Source organism: Chenopodium quinoa, unplaced genomic scaffold (genome assembly GCF_001683475.1).
Source record: "Chenopodium quinoa cultivar QQ74 unplaced genomic scaffold, ASM168347v1, whole genome shotgun sequence".
NCBI classification, from domain to species: Eukaryota; Viridiplantae; Streptophyta; class Magnoliopsida; order Caryophyllales; family Amaranthaceae; genus Chenopodium; species Chenopodium quinoa.
Genome location: NW_018743285.1, coordinates 4,272,544 through 4,288,064, shown reverse-complemented (window position 1 = coordinate 4,288,064; position 15,521 = coordinate 4,272,544). Strand labels below are relative to the sequence as shown.

General features: G+C 36.7%; 1 protein-coding gene across 3 annotated transcripts in view; it reads right to left on the bottom strand.

The window, feature by feature from the left end:
- Positions 1-477: 477 nt before the first annotated feature.
- Positions 478-15,521, bottom strand: part of LOC110735802 — a 29,354-nt gene continuing 14,310 nt past the window's right edge. For 2 of the 3 annotated variants that reach the window (XM_021915986.1, XM_021915987.1), the window contains exons 14-33: positions 14,652-14,753; positions 13,088-13,276; positions 12,866-12,987; positions 12,502-12,652; positions 11,205-11,303; positions 10,994-11,095; positions 9,864-9,922; positions 9,138-9,240; positions 8,740-8,928; positions 8,551-8,655; positions 7,696-7,970; positions 6,074-7,578; positions 4,781-5,958; positions 2,917-3,036; positions 2,685-2,840; positions 2,041-2,595; positions 1,886-1,957; positions 1,310-1,766; positions 1,038-1,221; positions 478-958 (exon numbers count right to left, since the gene is read on the bottom strand). In XM_021915986.1, the coding sequence (XP_021771678.1) occupies positions 1,626-1,766; positions 1,886-1,957; positions 2,041-2,595; positions 2,685-2,840; positions 2,917-3,036; positions 4,781-5,958; positions 6,074-7,578; positions 7,696-7,970; positions 8,551-8,655; positions 8,740-8,928; positions 9,138-9,240; positions 9,864-9,922; positions 10,994-11,095; positions 11,205-11,303; positions 12,502-12,652; positions 12,866-12,987; positions 13,088-13,276; positions 14,652-14,753 (5,223 nt within the window). In that variant the 3' untranslated portion in view covers positions 478-958; positions 1,038-1,221; positions 1,310-1,625. Of the gene's footprint in view, positions 959-1,037; positions 1,222-1,309; positions 1,767-1,885; positions 1,958-2,040; positions 2,596-2,684; positions 2,841-2,916; positions 3,037-4,780; positions 5,959-6,073; positions 7,579-7,695; positions 7,971-8,550; positions 8,656-8,739; positions 8,929-9,137; positions 9,241-9,863; positions 9,923-10,993; positions 11,096-11,204; positions 11,304-12,501; positions 12,653-12,865; positions 12,988-13,087; positions 13,277-14,651; positions 14,754-15,521 lie in introns of those variants that run through there. The other variant, XM_021915988.1, reaches the window with a different exon arrangement.

The following is a 15,521-nucleotide window of genomic DNA, read 5'->3' as shown; positions in this document are numbered from 1 at the left end:
ATACAAAAGAATTAAAATCATTTTCTCAGCTCTTGAGCTCAAATATGATGCTTTTAGAGCTTAGTTGAGCTGCACAAACCTAAATCATGCAGCCCTTTATGGGCCCAGAAGGCTCTTTGCTCAGCTCATTAATATGCCTATGTACATTCAAGAAAGAAAACAAAATCCAGAGCACAGAGAAATCCATCACCTTGGCTGGAATGTTATGGCTCTTGTCCGACCCATAAGTGGAGTATCAAGTAGATGTGATGTCACAGATATAACAGATGCAGAGCTTGAAGATGGTTCTGGAACCAAAACAGCAGTTGACCCACTAGGAGCAACAAGGAAAAAGGGGCTTGACCATGATGAGCTGGGTAAATTTTCTATTGGATATTCAGCTGGGTACCTAGTCACTTTGACCATTATTTCACTAGCAACAGAACTAGGATCAGGAGAGTACATAACCGGGATAGCTTTTAGACATTCATTATTTGAAAACATTGGAGACTTTAAATTCGGATTGACTGTCAATGTCTGAATTCCTGGTCAAGTTGTTTCGAGAATCCTCTTGTTCAACCAAATCCATCTGGTTCACAGATTGATGATACATAGTACCATGTGAAACTGACGACTGCGTTAGTATTATTCCTGAATGTGGATTGACAAATTTCTTGGAAGGAATAACATGTTTTTTGGACAAATAGCTTTCACTGTCATAATTCAAGGCTCTAGGATGTGGCTTATCCTCAGATGGTAAGAGATGAAGGCCATCCTTCTGATCAATGAATAATCCCTGCTCAGTTGAATCATAGCAAGTAGGAACAATGCAATAATTTCCTTGTAGTTCATGGTCTTGATCTCGAAACTGTCAGCGCAAATCCTGTGCAATTGTACAACAAAAATGGAACTGATATGCAAAGTTCCCGAGCACCAGATAACGAATCCATCATCTTCTCAACCACAACATATATAGAACCTTGCAGAAAACAAAATATAATGGGTATTAGAGAATATAATGCATTAGGTCTTCCAAAAGTTTAATTATAACAAATTACCATCAGACAAATCAGCACTTAAAGCCATTGTTTCTGTCAGCGACAACACAGTTCCACTAGGTTTAGCTGTTGCACTGAATGTCTCTGCGCGTGGAAACTTAACTGCTGCTGGTCCAAATCCAGCAATGTTGAACGTCACACCAAGATCATGTGAAGAATCAACGTGAAAAAATGAGGCTTCCACCTAAAGAATAAGGTACATGCATAATTGTTAATAATGCATTCTGAAACAAGGTCTTTAGTAACATATGGGCTTGGAAGCTTCAGTATACCTCTTTGACTACTGTTGTGAGAGTGGCTCCACCACCTTCTATAGTGACAGACATTGGGTGAGGAAGATAATTTTTAACTGTTAAGGGCGTGGTCAGTGTCACACGATGTATGAACCTGGTCTTTGACCTTTTATGTTGGTGTGGCTGATCACAAGCTGTGACCGATTGCTTCAAAGAACCACTGAAACAGGGTGATCTCCTCAATCTCCCAGAAGTAGACAAGCTTATATCTTGAACAGATAGGCAGCAACGAAACAAATAATTGCTTGGATGAAATGGATTGCAAGCAAGATATCTCAAAAATCCACTCCTGTTTTCAGGTGAGAGAAATCATTGAAAGATTATGCACTTCACACCACGTATAATTGTTACCATAAGGACGCCACATCATGTGACCTGCTTCTGCCAGATGTAAAGGCAGAGGAAATTCATCGCCAGGTTTTATTGAATCTACAATCTATAGTATGATTGAGGTCAGAAATTGGAGATATCAATAATGCAACGAACAAAAAAAATTAACACCACATCTATACTTGGCGGCTAATAATCAAATAACAATATTCCTTTTGGATATACCTTTGATGACATGCTAAAAGGAATGTCAAATCGTAACTGCAACGGCATAGATGTTGAATTTTTAAATATGACCTGCAATTAAATAAGGAAAATATGTTATATATCATAAGTGGTAGAAAGTAATCATCAAGACATGTGTTAGCCATCTAACTTACAGTAGAATACAGTCGTATGAGCTTGCTATATCGCTGCAAAGAGACATCAAACCCCACAGGTACAGGAAGCCCAATATTTGCATCTGCCCTCTTGTTGTCGTTTGAAAAGTTAATATCAAAGTATGTAAGACCAACAAGATCCATTGAGATTGGTTCTGAACTTTCAGAAGTTCCCTCAAATTGGATGGTCATGAAAGAATGCCCAGCCTTGCTTGATAATTTCTTGTTATGTCCTTCAGAAGAAGAAGCTGGTCTATCACTAAATGCTGGTTCCCCCAGTGTCCCATTAATGTAAATAGGAATAGATGCACCAGGTTGAACAGTGTTCTTGTACGCTGAAGTAGACACATCAACATTCTCAGAATATCCAAAACCTTGATGGACATGAAATACAAAGGACAAGGAGGTCATGTTATGAATGGTATAAGAAGCATATTTTCTTGTGCACAAATTCTCAATGCACTGAAGATTGCGCAGTCTTTGGCTCTTATGAACCTCATGTATCTGCACCAGGTCCCTAGATTCCTTGATCATCTCCATGGCCCTCAAGACAACCTGTGAGACACAATCAAGCATACACGATTTAATCATAAATACATGCAAATTTGTTTATAAAGGCCCATCAAATTAAAATGAGAGCATACCTCACAGAGTGATTTGGTGATATTAATATTCAGTTGAGTGGTCGACTCGAGCAGTACATCCGTAATATTGCCACAGCCAAGGGGAGCATCCTTATCATAATTTTTGGTCATAGTAACCTGAAAGCTCCAAGGTTCTAGTAAGGGCTCCCACATGACCTGCAAATTAACAGAATAATATGTTATAGAATTATATTCTCAGATAGAGAGTCACTATGAAGTTGCGATAAAACACCTTGTGGATGTTATTGTAGTTGACAAGCAGGTCTCCCTCAGCAGAGAAATTAGTGGTATTCTCCACAAGGAAAAACAAATCCCTCATGAGTAGCTCTATCAAAGGCCCATTACCACTCAACTGCACAAAAGAATAAAAGGGAATCAAGGATCAAGGAATCTCATGTTAAATGGAATGAAGCTAATCAATGCATTAGATTAATATGATAAAAACAATAATAATATTTTTCAAGTCTATCACTGACAAGTATGTGCCAAAACTAACCCATACTAGGATACCCAAATACCCAATAACCTGATATACCTAGTAAACACTCAAAATCCACCTGCAAAATTATGCTATGATATGAAGACTGTGAACAAAGTTAACTTCTTTTTAATTGTACCATTTTGACTTAAAAGTTTGTCAAAACACAACTTTGATTAATTCCGTGTAAGTATAATATTATAAAAAGTACAATATTTTAACACTGAGACAAATCTAATACGGAGTACCATTTAACTTTATATTTTGGTAAATTATCAGTAAAAACAAAACAACATATTCTTTTATTATTAGCTAAATGAATGTAGACTCAAATATGACCCATCACCTAGGATTCTATGAATCGGGTACAGATTTTAGCATCAAACTCAAGAAGCTCCAAAATAAGGGCTTAACTTAAATATTGAAAAGAATATCAAAACCTTTTTGTTACTACAAGTTTTAAGGAAATAAAATTTATTCTCATAGGCATTGACAGTGCAATTACTACTTCACGCGAACTATTCAGTAGAAGTAAATGATAAAAGTGTTCCATAAGGTGCAATAAAGTGTGTTTTGGATACACTAGGGAAAAGGAGAGAAAAGACAGCTGTAGAGTTAATAACATGCTTTTTTTTTTTTTGGTCAACCCATAAGAGGCAAAATGTTTATTCATCTTCAAACTCTCGTGACTACACATGCCTTTATCTTTCTCTCCCTAAAAAACATCTGAACACTGGCAGCCGGGGAACATATTCATGGGCTTGCATGACCAGGAAATCAAAAGCCCCAACCTTATATTTTCCTTCCTCTTTGACTGAATCTTTGACTTTTCAGATCTAGCGTTTTTAAAAACCTGACAAAGATTCTCCTTCCTTCCTCCTGATACTATTCTGCACTCATTCTCCCTCTAGCGAATACAAACCAAACGTCATGTCAGATTGGGTTCTGTCGACATGAGTATGAAAAGACAAAGTGAAGAGTCCGAGCATCACAGTCATATTTCTTGGTGGCATGTGCTTGCCTCCTATATTTTACTGCACTCGGTTATTAATGATTCACAAAACGGTCTCATACTCTTAGGGGACGATTGAGGCACCTCAATTCACCACTTTGAATGCGGCTCGCTTATGGCTAAAAAAGTGCTCTACCTAGACAATTAAGGTAGAGGCTCTAATAGTCTAGTCTAACTACTCTAAAAGTGTAAAATTTATGTAAACTCCTTAAAAGACTTTGAAATTAAATTTATAGGGAGAGCACAACACAGTCCGTGATCAGCACATCATTTCCAGTTCTGCCACACTGACCGTTCCTACACTCTAACTAAAAACGAATTTCGAACCATAATTCTTCCCTTTTGTTGGACCAAGAGAGGAGAGTTTCAAAAAAATAAATACCATAAAGGAGCAAGCTAGAAAGAAAGACATGCAAACAAAAAGTTGTTCATAGTCCACAGAGCATGAACATATAACTGATTGCTGATTAGTATGATACCAAACTGCTACCAGCATAAATAGATATTACAAAAAAAAAAATTAAAAAAAATAGCAATATAAGAACAACACAACAAATTTCCAAACACAGAATCATTTATGTTTTAATAATAGAGGTAGAAAAATACCCTTCCATCAGTGAGCAAAAGTGAGGCTTTCTTCAGTTGCAGTTTCAGATCAAAAGTCCTGAAAGTGATCTCTGAATCAGCCTCAGCTGTCCCAAACTCAATACATTGCAAAAAGTAGAATACTTGTTGTGACAACCAAACATCAAAAGCTTCACAATGGACCTGAACTTTGACCCCTATTTGGACTTCCTCATATTCACAGATATGTATATCTATGCCTAGCTGAAATAGCTGGAAGAATGGCCAAGACTGTACAGAACCACTCTCACATATTCCCACTGACCCAGTTAATTTTTCAAAATTAGTTTTTAAATTCAAATTAGGGCCATTCACTTGCAGTTCAAAGCTTCGGCTCTGCAAAGTAACTGTTAGGAATTTGGTGTCCTTTCCTCTACTTATTGCATTATGAGTTTCTGAATTCAAGCCATGAGATTCTAAGTAATCTGATTGTGCAATTGCATTTTCACTGACCCATAGAGGGATATGGCACGATACATTAATGTTTTTGGACTTCACAACTATAGAAACAGCATTGTGTTCCAACTTATTTGACCCTGGCAATGATAAAGTCTGCGATTGCAGGGACGTCTGCACTGAAAGTTCCCCCAGCCCAGTAGTGTCCCCAACTGAACCTTGGGGGTATTGTAAAATGCATGAATACACATGATCAATCACCATGACCCAATCAGATAGATGAAGCCATATCTCCAAGGAAGGAATTGTAATGTGAAGCTCGATCACATATTGCTGATTGGCAGACAGACATGTATCACGAACTGATGCACATGCGCCGTCTGATAAACATTGTGCTAGACATATGGACTTATGCGATGCGGACAGCAACAGTGTAGAGAATTGGATATCCAAACACAATATTATGTCATTCTTTAGAGTTGCTGATAGTATAAAACCCAACTCCAGTCTCCCAAACATATCTCGAGAGTTTGAGTCTCTTTTTAGGCTAATAAGATTAACAGCCATTGATGTGACGCAGCACCTTATTTCTGTCACTGCCATGCTTGAGCCTTCTGGATTTCCACTGTTGATATCCTTGAGAGAATTAATTAACTCAAGAAATCCGGGAATGTCGCTTTTGAAATATTGGGATTTTTTGTCAACCAATGCATACTGATCAATTACCTCTGTAAATGCTCCAAACCCAGAGAGAAAATTGCTGTCTGTCATGACAGGGACCAAGAAGAAAGTAGAAACAAGTAAATAACATAATAAATGAAGAACATATTAAAAAATATATGTTTTAAGAAATATGAATGTCATTATAGGATAGCCTACCTTCGGCATTGATTTCGCAGCATGCAATTTTAGTCAAAATATACATTGGAGATTGTGAGCCTGAATTTTCTGAAAGCCTAAGCCAAAGATCAACACCAAGTGAATGAACTAAAGTACAGCTTTCATTCTCAGATTGTTTATCAGATACTGAAATATCAGATCCAAAGTCCTTAAGAGTCAGAAATGAAAGATGCAAATCCCGTCCAAATATATTCAAAGAGTGAGCTCTATCAGCTACTTCATCCTCCTGAATAGAAAACTCCGAAAAAACAGATATAGATGCTTTTTCCAAGGCATCATCTTCAATAAAACTGCAGTAAAGCTGTTGTATATCAAGCTTCAGAAATTGCTTCTTGTTGCTTTCAACAGGTGATATTATGACGGACTCTATTATCTCGAACTTATAGACTATGGATCCATGATAATCTGTATCAATATGCTCATATTTCTCTGTAGCCTGATGCTCACCATCATTTGAACTCCAATCAGGCAAGGTAAAGTAGCCAATCAATATTGCTAAATATTTAGGCGGCAGTACACAACAAACATGCTGAATGCCAAAACTGATCTCCAAATCAGAATTCATATGGTAAGCAATTCCTCTCCTTATCCGTATATTTAACACAGGAAAAATGTTAGGGTGTGAAGGCCCCCACAGAAATTCCTGAAAGTTACATGTCCACCACTCAGAAAAGAGAGTAAGCCCCTCAACAGAAGACAGTACATCAAACTGGTCTGAGTTACTACTAATTGAAGCTTTACCAACTGGTATAGTAATGCTACCTATAACACACGACGAATCATGAAAATGTATTCTAACATTTTCCATGTCTACTTGCATATTCAATAAACTCAAATTCATACAGTTGTCACCTGGCTCAGGGGCCTTTAGTAATGGTGTTTTTAGATTCTTCTTACAGTCTAAATTCCCAACATTCTTCTCTCCCATATTAATATTCATCCACTCAGGAATAATGATGGTGCTATCAAGATCTCGGAGACGCCCAGAATTACGTATTGAGACAAAGGGGAATTGATCCAGAGGAATACTTGCCCATTCAACTTGTCCATTCTCACAAAAATTCGATACACCAAACCTCTGCAAATTAGAAGTAAGAGCATTTGTTGGTTTCAACTCCTGGTAGAAAGAATTTTTGTCAACCCCAGATCCATTAAACATCAATTTCTCACAGAAACCAACCAGCAACTGCACTATATCGGGATAGCAATGAAAATCAATATCACTTAAGTATAAAGTGCAACGATGATTAGTTAACTCCCCACTTCTGTCAGCTACGTAATGCAAAAGAAAGCACCCATTCATTAATTCATTCCAATCACAATCACCACCATTCTCACTCCTTACAGCTTGTTGATGCAAAATATCTTCGTCACCGCTGATCCTGGATGAGCAAATAATCTTGCTATTATCCATCTGTCTGTAGCTGGTGATTTTTATCGCCTTTATAGAGACCCAGAAATCTTCAACTTGACTATGAGCAAACCTATAATATTAATGTAATGAACTTAATCAAGCTTGTAACAAAATACAACATTAGAAACCAAGTTGTCATCACAGAATCAATGAAGTGAGAGAGCGATTGTGTAAAACTAGGCCTTACTTCAGATTTACATTCTGTAGACTGAGCAGCATAAAGATATTATTTTGACAATCACCAAGATCAACTTCCAAATTGAACAGTTCTAAATTCGCAGCTATTGAAAAACAAAATGGCATTGTTGGATAACATGATGACGTGTTTGGCAGTTGGGAGCTTGTCTCCAGGACTTGTTTAGAGTTGGAAGATAAAAGGTGAAGATGCTCAGCTAGGCTCAGAAAAGCATTATGAATCACCGCAGAAAAGTGCACATGAAGAGATGCTACTATAAAGCGAGCCTGCCATGAAAATAACTAGGATTAAAAAGCATGCCAGAAAACACAGTTAGAAAAAGAAAGAATGCATCTCCCTTGTAATGAAAACTTGACTACAGAAACATCTGGACAGCATGTCAGCATTTTTGCAATGTACACAATGATATAACGAACAACAAAGCAGAAGCTAAATTAGTTACATAATTGGGTAATATCTATAGACGCAACAAAGAGAAACAAAATAATGCATTTGCTAGAGCCTGAAATTACCCAAATAAGATAAACCTACTTTTCGGATATCGAGTACAATTTGGTTTCTTCTGATTCAATAAATGACTGGTAAGGCATAAGGCAATTTTAGAAGTGTGCTAGCATGGCATCAGGTTCCTTAATTCCATACTCCATATCAACATAGTAAACCATGAAGACCAAATCCTGTAAGTTTTCGTCAGACATGTTATTTGCTAAGGGCTGATGCAATGCTGATTTGCAAAGCAGGATGTAATAAGTCTTTCAGTTGAAGGAGGAGAGAAGGGAGCATCAAGGTTTTTGGAGTCACAAATACAAAACAAAGTATGAACTTGGTGTTAAACAATGAAGCCACCTCTAGTTGCTTCAGTATCATTTCATCTGGGATGATGCAATGAGCAAGCGAGACGGAAACAGAGAATTTCTCCACCACTGGCAATCCCTGAGGTAAAACGGTCACCTGCACATCAAGGTCAATCCATATAGATCAATCCATATGAATACTAGTTAAAGGATTAAGAAAATGAAGTTAAGCAAGACTGACCTGAAAATCACCTATGCTCACTTCATAATGGTCATATATGTCAAGCGGCTGGGCATTAAGAATTTCATCACCATCTTCCCGACCAAGCAAATTCTTTACGAGGGATATTTGACATTGATCTTTCTTTTTCGGTGAAGCAGAATAGATATTTAAGTTGGAAGACACCCGTAGACCATTAGTCTGCATTGTCTGTACTCCATAAAGAAGCATCAGGAAAATACTTAAGTTGGAAGATTAGTGATTATATTGATATAAAAACACATGTGCAGAAGAAGTAAAAGATAATTAGGACTATAATAAGACAAATAGAGAATACGTTAAAATAAAAAACAAAAAAGGATGTTCCCAGAAAATGCAGAAGAGAAACTGGGTGTTAATTTGAAGGATAAGTATATTACCAAGCTGCATGATTCTGAATTAACATTTTTCCAAGGAAAACTGATGGAGATATTGACAAAATTAACATCCCAAACGACCCTTTGCCTACCAGACAGAACACACCTACAACAAAAATGGCAAGTCAACCCTAGCATAGAGTGTAACATATATTAACAATTTAAACAGAATCTTTTGCACCAGATAATTAATATAACTGGGATTGCATTGATTGAACTCTATGCAATAAATGTTAGTTACACCATAAGAAAATGCCAATACCTAAAAACAAAGAACACTAGCCCAAGCTTTCATTCAAATTCTATCAGCCAGCCATGCAGCCCCATTGCCCAACCCTCTTTCTTTCCATTTGTTTAAGCTCATTGTTTAGGATCCCTATCAGTCTCAGTCTTCCACATAAATTCTTTATTCCATTTATGTATCTATATTACAGAAGAAAAAAAAAATGACATATTAAAGACTCTCATTTATCTCTCATGCAATCAAATATATCTAATTCTAATTCTACACACTATTTACACCCCCACAGCACATCATCATCATTTTCCATAGTTGTATTAATGCATTTCAAGTCAGGAAGTGTCACGTGACTTCCAGCTATCATTCATAGATATCAATTTCATTGGATTTAGTGATATATCTTCTGCAAAACTTAGGTTTGCAATCGCATACATCAATATGAATCCATGCAAAACAATATGTCTCAGCAACTATGCTATAACACTCACTCTGTTTTAGATTGTAGTCGACAACTGGCATCTTTAATGCCATTCAGAGACAAAAGGACCTGAGAAACAACAAGTACACATCAACATCATAAAGCACAAACGCGTACTCTAAGGAGTGGCAGAAAACAAAGGGTTAGGCATTTTACCTAGGGAAGAGAAAACTATCAATAGAAACCGTATATCTGGTCTGAAATTTTAAGACATCAGATACCAATTCTGATATCAGTTTCAGAATTTTTGTATACCCAAAATATTTCAGAGCTCTTATTCAGTTTAAAATTTGGGTTTCTTAAAAAATGTATACAAAGATTCAAAATTAAAATCATTAACATATTATTTCGGATATTGGATATCATGTATATAGAATCCGATAATATTAGGACATCGGATATCAGATAACCGAAACTTTTCAAATTGGATACAATTATCAGATATACGAGCTTTAAACAGACTTAAAAGAAAAGGTATGAGCAGACTTAATATGTACTTAATATGCAAGTACACTAGCATTCAAAGAAAAGATGTAACAGGGAGGGTGTGACAAAATTTGCACAAGGATACCCTTTTTAATAGTCTTCCTTCCATGCTTTCTGTCTTTCTTCATTAACAACCTAGAGGTTTTCATATTCAGGAAGCTTTGCATATTAATCTGACCTTTCATTTAACTCTATATAATCCCACCGTTTGCATCCATCTTCTTCAAATAGGCCTTACCATTAAGTGTCCGGTTGAGCAGGTAAGTTTAAGTGGCTTATATGAAAATGAAAAATATCCTATAAGACTAAGTGAAAGTATGAAGCCCCCCCCCCCCTCTCTTTTTTAACTCCTCCCTCCTCCGTCACTTATAGGAGGGATTATTAGTGACAATTTTTTTCTTTGTCTTTTTCTACAATAAATACCACGGTTTCAAAACTCAGTCGCATCATCACGTAATTTAGTTTGAATGAAGAAAATAAAACCTCTTGAACAGAAATTCACACATCAAATAAAACCTCTTTTGCAGCTTTACCGTAACTCTTTTACTCTTCTAAGCAAAAAAGAAAAAGAGGGGTTGACAAGAAAGCAAATTGCTAATAAGCAGCAGTCAGCACCTAAAGAAACTAAAACCATTTATAAAATTAATAGCATACCCTTTGCTGCAAAGATTTGTGGGATCCCATAACACTGAAGAACTCCCCAAAAGGAAGAAGAGACTCCAAATCGCAATATATTTCAACTGGCTGGACCTTAACCTGGTCACATCAAGATGACAATTTATAGTGACGAGGACTTCAAAAGTATACAGGTACAAGCTCACAAAGATTAGCAATAAATAATGTCGGATATGAGTATTGTAAATACCCTGAACATTGATTCTGCCATCTGATTCTTCAATGCAATATCAACTTCGATGGTTGAGGAAGGTGTTTCACTTAGCAAACCATTCTCTCCATTGAATACCTGTAGATTAGAAAGTAAAAACAGCACCATCCCAAAAATGAGCAAAACTATTTTTAATCGAGAGAGAGAGAGAGAAATTCCATGCATCTAAGAAGCTCAGGAAAAAGAATAGATTTCGCTAAGGATCAATGTATAAATGCAGCAAAAGACTAATTGCGAGATATGGGTCCTGCAGTGCCTCAATAAAATTGTGTAAAATACAAAATAATGCTTCCCAGGTGCATCTCATGTGCCTAAAGGTGGTCCATTGAAAGCACATCACCTAGGATAAATTTAGCGCTTGACCACAGTCGCCTAGGCAAACTTTTATATACACTGTTAAAAATTGTTCATTACCATGTACGGTCAATTTATGATTTACATGTTTGGTTTTGACTCGATGTGGGGGGGGGGGGGGAACTATACTTGAAATGAATAGAGAAAGAAAGAATGTCGGTTCCATAAAGATGGATGAAAAAGGGGGGAGGAGGGGAACTATATTGAAAAAATTTAAACCATTAATCCTCCACCCCACACCCCCCCCCCCCCGCGGAAATAATTTACAATGTCTAAGACAGCCCAAAGTTCATAAACCCAAATAGCAAAGCTTATGCTTTAGCTTTACTTCTATTTAAAATTACGCTTCGAAGAGTTGTAACCATTACCAAAAGCAAAAAAAACTTATTAAGATGAGGATGATAGACATTTACATACACTCATATCATCATAAATTGCAATACCCTGAGTTTTCATAAACAGGAAATTTACATAAACCCAAGTAGAAACAAGTTAAGTCCACAGATATTATCATACCCATTTGTAGATAGAACTCCCCAAAAATGTTTCTAGTTTCTACAGATATTATCATTCCCATTTGTACATAATCACATTATAGGATGCGAAAAACATGCCATGGAGTCATGGACCATCAGATCCTAAATATAAGAGGTAAATTCTTCTTAAAACAGCCTCCAGCGAAAGATATTCAAATTTACAGCAGCATCAATCTCCAATGTAATTTTCAGGTCCAAATCAAGGACTATAATACCCCAGATTTATTATCATTCAGAGAAGCCAAAGCGATCACTCTTTCATAAAGAGGCTCACACACTTCATTGTTCCACTACTTAGACCATATATCCATGAAAACCAACTTCCATGATATTAAGTCCACATAAGAGTAAAGTATGTTATGAATAATGTTTGTTGTGAAAAACACCTTTTTCATTTGCAATACTGCCATCTGTTTAGACGAACTGGTGACCTCTGCAGACCCAACTTTCGCTAGGATTGTAGTGGATTCTTCCCAGACATTGAACTCAATTTGATTGGCACAGCAGCTTAACTCTGCTATCTCTTGGCCCAATTTCCTAAAAAAGGTTAAAATCGATGTCATGAGTTTATTTGGATAAGAAAATTCATCAGCAAAGATATGGTAAATATTACAGAGGTGTACAAGATGACATGTATAGGTGTAAATTCCAAAATAAAAAGTCCAATTTAAGACAGTATCAAATAGAAACAATCCAAGAAATAACAGAATAAGAAAAGCCCAATTTCAGTATCAGAATTAGAACCCTTACGTGCTGTTCATCGATATTGACATCTCAGAAATGTGGAAGTTGACAGCAAACAGGAATGCTACACCACTGGAAGCTAAGTTCACATTAGGCATAGGCTGAAACTTTGTAGCTTTGCAAATGTCCTAAGGAACAGTACAGCATTAGATTCTGGACCCACCAGACCATAGCTAAAAGGTGGAAATGAAAATTAAAACTTTATACTGATGAAAGCTTTGTATTCACCTTTAAGACCTCATCTGAGACTACTCCATAAAACTGACTAGAATCATCAGTTCCTCCAGCACCCAGCACACCACGAGATAACCAGTTCAGCCATCCACGAGATTTAACAGTTGAAACTTCTTCATCCGGAACATCTTCTGCAGGACTGCTGCCTTCTATAGCATCAGAGGATACCGAGCTTTGAGAATCCTTACAAAGATATTAACAATTATTTAACATATAGCGCTTAGATGTGATCTTAGAAAAATGAGGAAAACCAATATTTGTCTCTTCAATATACAATAATTTAAAGGAAAAAATTCTCAAACCTTTCAGTCATCCGCTAAAAAAGTCAAAAATCATATTACCTCAGAATAATACAATCTTTAAAGGGTATACGCTTTTCACAAGAGAAACAACCTATAACCGGGTAATCAGTATTTTGTTTTTAAAAAAAATAAAGCTTCTCAACCACACCACCTCGCCCCACCTCCCAACCACAAGATCGCCCCGGTCACCAGCCCCATCATCTCCCTCCCCTATTAACATCAGTCCCATGTCTTACACTCTTACAACATTACAACAACCAACTTCTCCACTTGTGCAGCCACACCACCAGACACCTCCTCAATTATTCTTCTTGCCATACTTATCATGCCCACTAAATGGCTTCACTACACTCTTACACTCAATTATTCAAATCCAGCTCCTTCCCTTTAAATCAACCTTCCTCATAGGCTGCATACAACCTCCATGCCCATAATGGGTCTCCGGTCTCATCACTCCTATTTAATAAACCATCAATGCATCTTGGCAACAAACCCAAAGCTAGCTCAAACGTCAGCATTAAAATTAGCTAAAGAAAGAAAACTTTTGTGCGACATTTCATCAAACAGTTGGTGTACAATATTTAAAAAAGCCACAAGTCACAAGAACCAACAATATTCGATTAAGAAAACACAACCCGAAATCCTAGCATTCATCTTCTTGTGGGCATATAGTCTTGCTACTTTAATGGTGTCGTGCTTTTGGGAGCATTCATTGACAAGTGAACATATAGATATCTAGGGAAACACATAACATCTAAAGTTGTGATATCATAGCAACTTTGATTGTATTACGGTGGTGGTGGTGAGGGTGAGATGGTGTTTTTGTAGTCAAGATAAAAAAGAACAGACCCGAGAGAGAGAGTGGGGAGACAACATAGAGGTGAGGGCAGCCGCAAAGCGGCACCGGTGAAAGGGAGGAGAGAGAAGGGCGATGGAGAGGAGGGCGGAGAGAGAAGGGTTATTGGAATTAATATTCTAAGAAACAAACAAAAAATTATGATAAAAAACCAGACCAATTAAATAGTGACATGTGTCACACTTATTCTGTTAAACAAGTTACTAATAGGTCATGTCTCATTTTGGGCGGATACCCAATAAAGGTTGTAACATTTTGAGATAATCCAAAAGTTAACTTGTTTTTGGTGGACACCAAAAAGGTTTATTTTTTATAATTATTCCTAATTACCTATTAATATCTTATAACTCAACTTCTATCTCTTCGCAAATCAAAAATCTGATAGCCAGTTTTAAGATACCTCTAACTCCCATTCTGCAATAGATCGAAACCGTAAGATATCCTCCAAGTCGACATCCTTCTCCATTTGCTCCAATTTGAATTGTGTATCTTGATCAACTGGCTGGAACAAATTAAAGGGCCAAGCAAACAGGATAACATGAATACCACATCAACTGAGTATCAAATTTATAAAGACAAAAGCAAAAGACAAAACAAGAGGAATTTTATTTTCCCCAGTTTAAGAGGCTTCCCAGCAATGCTGGTCTCATTGTAATAATAAGGGCACATTTGGTTGCATTTGGGAATTAAATACCCATAGGAAGTTACAATATATGGGGCGTTATAATTCCTAGGAAATACTATTATCATGTTTGGTTAAAACTAAAGAAAATTGTATTCCCTATGTATCAACTTCATATGTTTAGTTTGGTTAACTTGATGTACTTCCAATGTATTATAACAAATTTAACTACGTCTACAATTTTTTGAGGGCAATAATGTAATTTCATCCAAAAACAAACATGGGAAGTTTGCGTGACTAAGGTAGGGGCGGGTAAACCAAAGAAAGGACGTCAAGGGGATGACGCCAATACACAAAAGGAGGACTTATGGACTGTAAAGTTCATACCTTCAAAGACTATATAAGGTCAATAGAATTAGAACCATCATACCACACAATCCCTAACACTTTTTTCTTGTTAATCTTGTCAACTCCAAAAGGATTAGCATGGAGTAAATTGAGATAAACACTTCAAAAAAATTAATCGACTCGCCCAATAACTAAATATTACTTTCGAGCTAGGATCCCTTCAAATAATTATAGAAATTTCAAAATGCAACATGGAGATTGGAATGATGAGAAAACGTGTAAAAGGTGCGCCCACAAACA